The sequence below is a fragment of the Physeter macrocephalus genome, unplaced genomic scaffold, assembly GCF_002837175.3.
Source record: "Physeter macrocephalus isolate SW-GA unplaced genomic scaffold, ASM283717v5 random_99, whole genome shotgun sequence".
Lineage (NCBI taxonomy): Eukaryota > Metazoa > Chordata > Mammalia > Artiodactyla > Physeteridae > Physeter > Physeter macrocephalus.
The window spans coordinates 69,122-80,710 of NW_021145376.1; the positions used below are offsets into that span (position 1 = coordinate 69,122).

At 54.7% G+C, this 11,589-nt stretch overlaps 1 protein-coding gene across 7 annotated transcripts in view; it reads right to left on the minus strand.

Annotated features, from left to right (window-relative positions):
• LOC102990664 (rho guanine nucleotide exchange factor 10-like protein) overlaps positions 1 to 11,589 on the minus strand; it is an 86,081-nt gene that overhangs the window by 43,191 nt on the left and 31,301 nt on the right. For all 7 annotated transcript variants that reach the window (XM_028483931.2, XM_028483929.2, XM_024125359.3 and 4 more), the window contains 2 exons: positions 11,191 to 11,291; positions 1,809 to 1,930 (listed from right to left, as the gene is read on the minus strand). In XM_028483931.2, the coding sequence (XP_028339732.1) occupies positions 1,809 to 1,930; positions 11,191 to 11,291 (223 nt within the window). The remainder of the gene's footprint in view (positions 1 to 1,808; positions 1,931 to 11,190; positions 11,292 to 11,589) is intronic.

Sequence of the window (11,589 nt, forward strand, 5' to 3'; positions counted from 1 at the left end):
CACAATTTGTTTACAATAAAAATGCAAAAAAAAAATCCATAGTGAACAATTACTAAGAGTTTATTAAATAAAGACAGGACCTGACCCTGCCTCACCCTAATGCTGGCTCTTTATTTACCAAAAAAAGCAGGCAAACCAAAGCCACAGTTTGCCGGTCTAATTTTTTTTTAAGTATTGTGTGAAAATATCACTTATTTTGACCATGAGTGCCTCACTCATCTCGCGCTAGTCCACCCTGGCCTCCACCCTGGCCTCCTCCCCGGCCTCCACCCTGGCCTCCACCCTGGCCTCCTCCCCGGCCTCCACCTGCACCAAGTCCCACCCCATCTCAGCAGTACCCCAGAGCCAAGCTCTGCTCTGGTCTCTTGGTCTCCAGTCCTGCTCCCTCCGTGTCCACGGTTCACTCCCACGCAAAAGCCAGAAGGATCAGATGATCTTTCCAAAATATAAACCAGATCGTGCCAGTCCCCTGCTTGGAGCCGTGCTTGGCTTTTCATTGCCAAGAATGAAATCCAAACCTGACCCAACCTGCAAGTCCGGTGTGGCCCAGCTCACCCACCATTGGGCCTCCCCTCCCAGCTCACCAAGCTACAGCCATGCCAGCTGCCCCAACTGCTCCTATCATGGGCTTCTCTGTCAGTCTGTCTTGTCTTGTCAATATTTGAAATATTCTCCCCCTGGGCCCTCAAGGGGTTGGATCCTCCTCACCATTCGGGGCTCACTTTAAATGCCACCTCCTCTGAGAGGCCCTGTCTGACCCCCTAACTTCGTGGCTCCACCTCTGTATCCATTATATCGGATTTATTTTCTTTATAACACACAGCCTCTTTTCTATTTGCTTTTGTTTGCTGGGGTGGGAGGGTATTACCTGCCTCTCCTCTAGACTGAAAGCTACATGTAGGCAGGAACCTTGTATGTTTTGGTCACTACCATATTCCCAGTGTCCGGCACAGAGCCTGGCACACAGTAGGTCCTCAAAAATTATATGCAGAACGGATGAATGAATGAATGAATGAATTGGCATCTCAAGGGTATTTTAGCTGTTTAGAGCCCCTATCTACAGCCCGGTTTGTCTCTTGGGGATTCACCTGGGCCTAGGTCCCCTCCCTGGAGCTCAGATGACCTCATCTCCTTGGGAGGGGGATGGGCAGTAACTACTCCAGATGGAGGGGTGAGCTCAGCCGGGACATCGGGGACAGATGACATTGGAAGTGAACATCCTTGTGGTTACAACCTGGGGCGCTGGAGTCAGCAAGGTTCCAATTCCTACAACTCATCCTTACCGGTAGTGTTGATTTTTTTAGAAAAATCACGTCACCTGTCTGAGCCTTAGCTTCCTTACCTGTGAAACAGATCTAGAAACATCTATTCATGGGGTTCTTATAAATATTAAAACAAGACAGAGACAGCAAAGCACCAAGAGGCATGATGGCTGTGGAGCCAAAGCTGGCTGCCCCACGGCAGCATCATAAAGGGTGAAACCCACAAAGTCTGGCACGGCCAGGTGGGCCTATTATAGTCTATCTTCTGAGCTGGAGTCACGCCATCAACTGATGAGATCATTGCTATTTGCTAGCTCAAAATGATGGAATTTTCTGTTCAATGACCCACAGAGGGCATCTGCCCCCTTTTTGGGAGGGGGGAAGCTGACTCTGAGAACAACAAAAAGGCTCGATCAACTCCGTCAGCAAGAGGTCTAGAAGCTGAAGCTGGAAGCCAGGCCTCCCCTGCTGTGGGCACCACCTGGAAACTCTGGTTGTCCCAGGAGCCACTTTCGTGTTGGGCTCAGCAAGATGTGCGCCACTCACCTGCAGGCTGAGGCCCCGGGAAGAGAAGGCGGAGATGCAGCAGGCCAGGATTGGGCACCAGAATGGGGCTTTGCTCTTCTTGTCCTCGTCCGGACACAGCCAGCCCGGCTGGTTCTCCTCCCCTGTGGCAAGAGGAAAGAGGTGGGAGGAGCTGGTCAGAGACCGAGGACCTAGCGGACTGTGAGGGGCCCTGAAAGCCCAGGAAGCCACCGCGGGCCCCAGAGGCCTGGCCCGCATGCCCCACGGACCCAGCCAGCCGCTCCCCCAGCCCCACACCTGCCCATTGAGATGAAATCCAGCCTCACTCCACGGTCACAGCCATGGGTCCCAGGCTGGGAGTCGGGAAACCTAAGGCTTCAGTCCCAGCTTGTCCACCCTCTCACTGAGCAACCTTGTGCAAATCCGCCCAACTCTCTGAGCCTCGATTTCTTCACCTATGAAATAGGGATGATGAAAATGCCTTCATCCTACAGTTGCTGCGAGGATCCAGTGAAACAGCACATGCGACAGGGTTTCAAAAAGCATTAAGACACTGAGCACAGTCCAGGCCCCTGCTGCCTTGACCTTACCTTCTAGAGGTGGGAGGCGGCCAAAAACAAGTAGGCGAACAAGAGGATTTTGGATTGTGACAGCGCAGCCGTGACACTTTTATACCTGTGATGACGATGGTCAAGAGGAAGCTTCTCTCTCCTGCTCCCTTTAAGACCTACCCTGAAACCTAGGAGGTCACCTGCCTCCAGGTCCCCCAGTCCAGCTGGCATCGAAGCCCCTGGCAGCCTGTTACAAGTGCACATGCTGGGCTTTCCTGGTGGCGCAGTGGTTAAGAATCCGCCTGCCAATGCAGGGGACACGGGTTGGAGCCCTGATCCGAGAAGATACCACATGCCGTGGAGCTACTAAGCCCGTGCACCACAACTGCTGAGCCTACGCTCCAGAGCCCACAAGCCACAACTACTGAAACCCACACGCCTAGAGCCCATGTTCCGCAACAGGTGAAGCCACCACAACGAGAAGCCCGCGCACCGCAACGAAGAGTAGCACCCACTCGCCGCAACTAGAGAAAGCCTGCGCACAGCAGCAGACCCAATGCAGCCAAAAATAAATAAATTTATAAATTAAAAAAAAAAAAAAAAAAGGAAGTGCACATGCTCACGCCCAAGCCAAGCCTGGACCCTGGACCCTCACCTGGAGACTGCTGCGCTCAAGAGCATCTGCTCAACCACATTCTCTGTGGCGTCTCCTTCACATGGGTCTGGTCTCCCTCACATGCCACCACCTCCAAGAAGTCCTCCCTGACCATCCTGGCTACAATGGCCCCCTTTCTCTCAGAAACCACACTAAACACCCTGTCTTATTTCCCATACAGCTTTCACAATCAAAAATCATGTTTTCAGTTTCCTTGCTTACGGTCTGTCTCCATACGTCTCTAGAATGTAAGTTCAAAGCAGCAGGGATCTGGGTTGTCTTGTCTGCCACTATCTCTCTGGCACCCAGCACACTGCCCACACATAGTAAGTGCTCAGCGAACATGGGTTGAAAGAATGAATGAGTGAGCAAGTGAGTAAACTGAGGAACTCTCCCTGCTAAGGAGCCCATATTCTTTTTTTCTTTTTTTTTTTTTTTTTTTTTTTTTTTTTTTGCGGTACGCGGGCCTCCCTCTGTTGTGGCCTCTCCCACCGGGGCACGAACCCGTGTCCCCTGCATCGGCAGGTGGGCTCTCAACCACTGCGCCACCAGGGAAGCCAAAGAGCCCATGTTCTTTATACTCCATCTGATGGCTGCCCTCCGGGGATCCCATGACGGCAGGGGCAGGGCGCAGCTCAGACACGCCCAGTATGTGCCCAGGCGTCAGGCACACTCTGAGCGCTTTACATAGGCTCCCTGGCTAGTTTTCACAATAACCAAGCACAGTCAGAGAAACAATTTTCACCTTACAGATGACGAGACTGACAAGTAAGTTGACCAAGTCACATGCACGGCTAGGTGGCAGAGCCCACATGCGGACCTAGGTCTGTCTGACTGACAGGCTGAGTTCTTTGCACTAAACCAGGCAATCTTCCGGCAATCAGACCCCCAGTGACACCCCTGGGCATGAATGACCCACCCTGGACATGGTGACACTAGACAATGAGGAGGTACTCTGCCTTGAAGAGCCAGAGGAACTGGACAGGGCACCCCAGGTGAGAGGGGCCACTTAACGCAATGACATCACGATGAGGGGTGCCTAGAGCTTTGGAGATGGGAGGAGAGGTCACCAACCAAAAGGTCCGACAGCAGCCTTCCCCCCGACACCACACACATCTACTCAGCTACAAGGAGGGAGGGTCAGCTCAGCCCAAGGGTGCCCTGCGGCCGCATGGGGACCTCCTGACCAGTCTTTCTGCGCTCACTACTGCCCCCTACAGTTGGTCCTCCCCACGGCAGCCAGAGCCATCCTGCTAAACTTCCCCTGGACCTCGTTGTTCCCCTGCTTAAAAATGCCTACTTGGAGTCCGCCTGCCGATGCAGGGGACACGGGTTCGTGCCCCGGTCCGGGAGGATCCCACATGCCGTGGAGCGGCTGGGCCCGTGAGCCATGGCCGCTGAGCCTGCGCGTCCGGAGCCTGTGCTCCGCGACGGGAGAGGCCACAACAGTGAGAGGCCCGCGTAACGCAAAAAAAAAAAAAAAAAAAAAAAAAATGCCTACTGAGTCCCCGACCAGTTGGAATAAAATCCAAACTCTTCCACAAGAGCTGCAAGGACCCTCCTTCCCTCTCAGCCTCATCCTTCGGCTGCAGGCTCCACCGTGCTACGCTTTCCTCAGCAACTTAAACGGGACGAGCCCGGAACGCTCCCTCTGTCTGGAAGGCTGCACTCAGCTCTCTCCAGGGCTGGCTCCGCTCCTCTGCGAGGCTTAGGGTACGCCTCCACCTTCTCGGAAAGGCCCTAACTGACCGTCACCCCATCCCCCACCTCCACACTTTCTGTCTCAGCCCCTATTGGTGTGTGTGATGGCCCTGACCACAATTTCCAGCTCTTTTACTGGCTTGTCTCTTTTTCCCTCCGTGTGTGTTTGCGCGCGCATGCGCGGGTGCACCTGCGTGTGTGTGCGCCTGCGTGTGCACAGGGGAGTGTTTCATTGTGCTTGTGTGCCCAGAGGCTCCCCTACAACGCCCATGTTCCAGGACGGCTGAAACCTTCCACAGCGTCTCCTGTACCCTCCAAACCCCTCACATGGCGCTGGACACACAGCAGACCATCAACACCCTTGTGTGGCATGAACGAAGTCTCTTCCTGGAGCCTCATTTTCCAGATTTGTCAAATCGGAATGATGGCCACCAAGAGCAGTCACCACCCCCAACCCCCGGCCAGCCCAGAGCAACACTGGAGAAATATGGTCAACTGGGGAAGGGAAACAGGAGGAACCAATCCAAGGGTACGAAGCTTTGTTTTTACAAGATGAGTAAATCCTAGAGATTATCTGTACGTCTATAGCTAACAATTCTGTATGACATGCTTAAAGACTGGCTAAGAGGATAGATCTTATGTTAAGCGTTCTTATCACACACACAAAAAATGACAATAATAAGGAAGAGGGCAAGAGGGAACTTTTCAGAGGATGGGTCTGTTTATGGCGTAGACTGTGGCGATGGAGTTCACAGGGGTACGCTTACCTCCAAACCCATCAAGGTGTATGCTTGAAATAGGGATAGCTCTTTGTATGTCAATCACACCGCAATAAAGGGGCTTTAAAAATGCCGTTGCCACCAGAGAAAGGTGATGTCTGCGTGTAGGTCACAGCAAGAGGAGCCGGAATGAGGGGGCAGGTGCGGAGGCTCTTTGAGAAGATGAAGACATTCGCAAATGTTCAGAAATTATTATGTGAACGGCTGGCTCCGACAGAGGCTCCGGTGCCTGCCCCACCCCCTCAAGCAGTGGAGAAGCTGCACAGGGAGCTCACTCCCTAAACGGGCCAGAGGCGTCCCCAGTGTCAGGCCCTCTGCCCCACTGAGCCCTGGAGACAGAGTCGCATGAAACCTGGTTCCCGCCACCGAGGAGAAGAGGCCATCAAGGAAAGGACAACGATGGCACAGGATGGGCATCACCGAGACAGAACGACTATACGCGCCGCACTTGACAGTTTACAAAGCTCTGTCCCGCGCGTCGTCCCACAGCCACCAGGGGAAGTCGGAGTTCCCATTCCCCGTCTGGGGAAACGGAGGTCAGGGAGTCAAAGACAGGCTCCAGGAGCCAAGGAACTAACCTCTGGGGCACCTTGCACAGCGCCCGCGGCCCTGCCGTGACAGCCGAGACAGCCCGCCCGCCCTGGGGGACACCACCTGTCCTTGGCAGGAGCTCACATCACAGCCACCGTGCTGCCTCTTGGACAAGGCTCCGGGCAGTGAACAAAGACGATCGAGACTGGAGAGCCTGGCCCTGCTCTCAAGGAGCTTACGGTCACGCAGACCCTCGCCTCCCCAGGGGCAGGAGCCCGAGAGAGCAGTCAAGCCCACCTGCTCGCCTGGGGCTCAGCGGGTGCACATAAGACCCCACACCCACCCATCACCAAGTCACCCCGAGCTCGTCCCTCTCCTCCCGCCACATACCCACAGCCCATCAAGCCCATCCATCAATCTATCACTCTACATTTCTTTAATGGTCTGACCTTCTCGTTTCAGATGGTGCCTTGCCTGCGACTGGGAACGTTAAAAGAAACTGGAGGGCTTCCCTGGTGGCGCAGTGGTTGGGAGTCCGCCTGCCGATGCAGGGGACACGGGTTCGTGCCCTGGTCCGGGAAGATCCCACGTGCCGCGGAGCGGCTGGGCCCGTGAGCCGTGGCCGCTGAGCTTGCGCGTCCGGAGCCTGTGCTCCGCAACGGGAGAGGCCACGGCAGTGAGAGGCCCGCGTACCGCAAAAAAAAAAGAAAGAAACTGGAGTTGTTGTTCCCCATCTGCCACTGCCATTGCTCCCGTCACAAAAAACCGGAGCGGCTGAGACCAAATTAGAAGGCTGTTACCACTGGAAATTGAAAGCCCTCTTGGGATAAGTGACGTTAAGAACGAGGCACCAAGGGCAAAGCTGCGATTTCCAACTGACGTCAAGTGGAGGCTTATTTAGCATCCAGCTCTGTTCGCCAGCGCCCACCGAACTTGAGCGCTCTCCACGGGGGCAGGGGGAGCAGCTCCGGGGCCGGAGCCCACGTCCCCGCTCGCTCCCCCCACCCTGAGCCCTCCGCAGGAAGCTGACTCTGCCAAAAGGGCCTTGGCGGGTACAGAGCCGGATGCTTAACCTCTCCTAGCCTGTGGCCTCGTCTGGAAAATGGGGGAGATAATTCCAACCATTTGGAGTTGTTGTGAGCACTGGAAAAACTATATTTAATACCTAGTGTATTCCAGACACTCAAGAGACAGTACCCATTATGATCACTGTCCTCATGGTTAAAAAGCTGCCTGTTACTATGCCTGAGGGCAGACCACCCACCGCCATTGGGCTGAGCCCGCCACCTGCACTGGCCCTGCCCTGCTTCTCCAGCCCCCCACCTGCCTCCCAAACTCCTCCTGAGTCCCAGCACCAGGCCCTTCCTGTCACTGCTGCCCCAGCGGACAGTCTGGACTGCCCTTCTCTTCCTTCTGAAATCCAAGGCCCCTCTCACACCTCCCAGCACCACGGAGATGCTACTAGCCATGGCCACAGACATCAGGGCTGCTGGGACCTCAGCATGCATCTTATCCTGCAGAGAGAGACGCTGGGGTCCAGGGAGGCCAGGCAGTGGCCATGATCACCCAGCTGGGGTAAAACCCAAGTCGGGCTCCTGGGCCAGTACCCTCGGTCCCCTTCCTGGAGGGCAGACCTACCACTTCCGGCCAAGGGCTTGGGCAGGTCCCCGGCTCTGGGACGGTTGAGGGCTAATGGAGATGAGAGATGAGGGTTAGAACACGCTCGGCACGCAGCCTGGGCAACGCTCAGGACTCCGTAACCGGATCCGTCCTAAGGTGGTGCGTCAGTATTACTGTGAGGAACGAAGGCTGGAAAACTAACCAAGTCACAGGCGGTGGGAAGAGCCCGCCAGGCCACAGCCAGCGAGGACCTGTCCCTGGGAGCGTGGGATTAGCCTGGGGCCTGCCCAGCCCAGGTCCTCCAGGGGTGGGAACCAGGAGGGCCATGGGGGGAGAGGCTGCAGGTGTCCCTGGGCAAGGGATGCAGCACTTAGAGCTGTAAGGGCTGTGGGGGGGACACAGGAAGGGAGAGCTGGAAGCCCCAATCTCCCCTTTCCCCACCCCCACCCCTGGGGCCTCCTATCTGCATCTCTTTTCTGGAGCCTTAATGAACAGAGACTAATAGGCAGAGAGAGGGGGAGGGCATCCTGGCACACGACTAAATGTCATGGGACCCCAGGCCAGTCACTTCCCCACTGTGAGATGCAGACACCCCTTCCCTAGGAGCTTCTCCGGTGTGCCAGTCGCCTTCCAGGCACCATCTCCCCATATGCTCACATGATACCCTATGAATATCCCCATTTTCTGATGGAGAATCCAAGTCATGCAGAGGTGAAATCGTTTGCCCAAGATCACTGAGCTGGCAAGCGGCAGAACCTGGAACTGAACCCACACTGTCTGGCTCCATTTCACGCGGTGCTAAGATCCCGAAATGCAACAGGGAAAAGGCCCATGGAACTCTAGGCCAAGTTACTGAGGAAGCCTGCCTTTCTCAGGCCGCACAGCACAGCAGTGGCCACACTGTGATGTAAACTGGGTCCCCAGATTCCCCAGGACCCCTGCCCTTCCAAGGGACAGAACTGCCCGCCCCCCATCTCGGATCCCAGGCACCCCCAACTCCAGCCCTCTCTTTCCTAATCTTTAGTGGATTATGATCTCAGCATGCTGGAGTCAGGGAGAGAGAAAGATGCAGAAAAAAAAAAATTAAAGGAATAACATCCTTTGTGAATAAATGTTTTTAACAGTTCTATTTCTAACGGGCTTATACTGTTTTCCTCGGCACCAGGCACTGCAGATAAAAAAAACTGGCAAAATAGAAGAAACAGATTATTCAAGCCCCAGGGGAACCCAGGCATTCAAATAAGATTTCAAATGACTCTCTTTCCATTAAAACTTTTGCTGCAGTGAAACCATCTGGAGATAAGGCAGCCGAGCGTCTTCACGGGCCGCCAAGAACGGAGATGCTCACGTCTGTCGGCTCCTCTCCCACCAACGCCAAGGCCCACTCGGCAAAGCATCTGGGCTTCAAACGGGAGATGCACCTGCCTTTAGCGGGTGTACAAACAGGGCTCAGGAGCTTGCCCTAGATGCACTGCCCCACGGGAAGGGGAGAGAGCGGAGTGGGTGGCCCGAGGCCCAGCAGGCAGGCCACCTTAACCTTTCCTCGGCTGGAGTCTCCGAAGCCCTCTGCCAGGGCCGGGGCAGCCTCTGCCTAAAAACCTTCCTCCACCCTCCGCAGGCCTCCCGGTCGCCCAGATACATCCAGCGGAGGCCTGTGCGATGTCAACGCCAGATCCAAGAAGGGGGTGGCTGAGTAGAAAGCTCTGATGCCAGTTCCTCCAAAGCTACAACCTCTTCCCCATTTCCCTCCCCAGTCTCCACATGGCTCTCTCCGCGTAGCAGCCAGAATGATCCACTTAAATAGAAATCAGTTCACGCCGTTGTCCGGTTCTCTCAGCTCTGCAACCCACAGCCCCCACGCGTCAAGAAAGAGTTCCATGCACCTCACCCTGGCTTTCTGGAAAACCTGCTCTCCGCTTCCACCTGTCTCCCCCGACCCCCCACCATTCACCAACTCTGGTTACCTCAGGACCTTGGCACTTGCTGTTCCAAAGCGTGGATCGCTTTACCCAGACCTCTGCACAGCTTCAGATGTCACCTCCTCAGAGGCCCTCCCTGACAGCAGTCCCGGCCCCCAGGCTCGGTGCCAGTCACGCATCCAGCTCTACCCCCTCACAGCACCGACCCCTCCCTGTTGATTTGTTCCTCATGTAAATCTCTGCCTGCCCCTCATAAACTGTAAGTTCCTTGAGAACAGCGACCTTTCTGTTTTTGTCATTGTTCTTTTCCCCTATGGCTAAAATTACTGTAGAGACTCAATAAATAGTTTTTTAATTGATGAAAGTCATTGACAAAGGTCCTGACTCCTTTCCTGAAATGTTTTAAAATCTATCGTAAATACATATTTATCTAGATAAAGATCACGCCAGAAATAAACAAACCAACCCCCGGAAATCACTGCTATTCACTGGAATCGGCAAATGGGAATTCTAGTAGGTCACAGCAAATAATGGTCCTGATCGGCAAGAAACTAGGCCTTTTGTCAATTCAAAAAAAGCACAAAGTAATTATAATTTAATGAATGTGGTTTGGCAGACAGAAGCTCACCAACTTGAGGAAGCAGAATGCACAAGGATTGAGAGTGGGCTCTGGGAGCCGACTGCCCAGGTTCTGAACTCCTCCCTGCTGTGTGACCTCAGGCAAGCCACTGCACCTCTCTGGGCCTCAGAATCCTCAGCTGTACAAAGGGATTCACAACAGACTTACCTCTTAGAGTTACTGTGAACGTGAAATGAAAGAGATGTGTGTAAAATGCTTAGAAAAATGCTTGCCACACAGGAAGCACTCTATAAATAGAAATACCCATTATTTATCTGTACTATCATTAGGGGGAGCATAGGAGAAAATAATTATAAAGAGTCCTTTGCTTGAGAATCAGTTTAGTCTAACCTGCATCATTCTTTTTTTTTTTTTTTTTGGTGGTATGCGGGCCTCCCTCTGCTGTGGCCTCTCCCGTTGCGGAGCACAGGCTCCGGACACGCAGGCCCAGCGGCCATGGCTCACGGGCCCAGCCGCTCCGCGGCACGTGGGATCCTCCCAGAGCGGGGCGCGAACCCGGTTCCCCTGCATCGGCAGGCGGACGCACAACCACTGCGCCACCAGGGAAGCCCTACATCATTCTTTATGTAACAGTTTTACTGAGATGTAATTCAGCTACCATAAAACCCACCCCTTTAAAGAGTACATCTCACTGGTTTCTAGTATATTCGCAGACTTGGGCAACCAACACCACTATCTAATCTGAGAACATTTTAATCACTCTCACCAAAAAAAAAACTTTAGTGGTGACTCTCCATTCCCTCCTCCTCCCAGGCCCCTGGCAACCACTAATTTACTTTCTGTCAACTCCCACCATTTTACAGATGGGGAAACTGAGGCTCAGAGAGGGGAAGTGACGTGTCCAAGGTCACGAAGCAGAGCCTCTGGCCTCAGTTGTTTCTCTGCTACACCATCTCCCTCCACTCAGAAGCCTCCCTGCCCCCCAAGACTGGACGACGCCCTCTGACTCACATATACACTGCCCAGACCACCCCTCTCCACACTCCTGACCCCGGGGCTTTACTCACGGAGTCCGATCTTGGCCAAGTGCAACCTGTTGACCCAGGAGATCTTGCTCAGGGGGTTGGGGGTGATGAAGACCACCATGAAGCTGATGGGGCGGCCGGACCTACGGCGAGAGGGCAGGAGCATGAGTGCTGGAACGGGACCTGGCTCACCGGGAGGTACTCAGCTCTTCCCCCCAGCCACCAGCGCTGGAGATAGAGCGAGGTCTGTGCAGAGCATCAAAGCATGGCCAGAGGGCTTCCCTGGTGGCGCAGTGGTTGAGAGTCCGCCTGCCGATGCAGGGGACGCGGATTCGTGCCCCGGTCCGGGAGGGTCCCACGTGCCGCGGAGCGGCTGGGCCCGTGAGCCGTGGCCGCTGAGCCTGCACGTCCGGAGCCTGTGCTCCGCAACGGGAGAGGCCA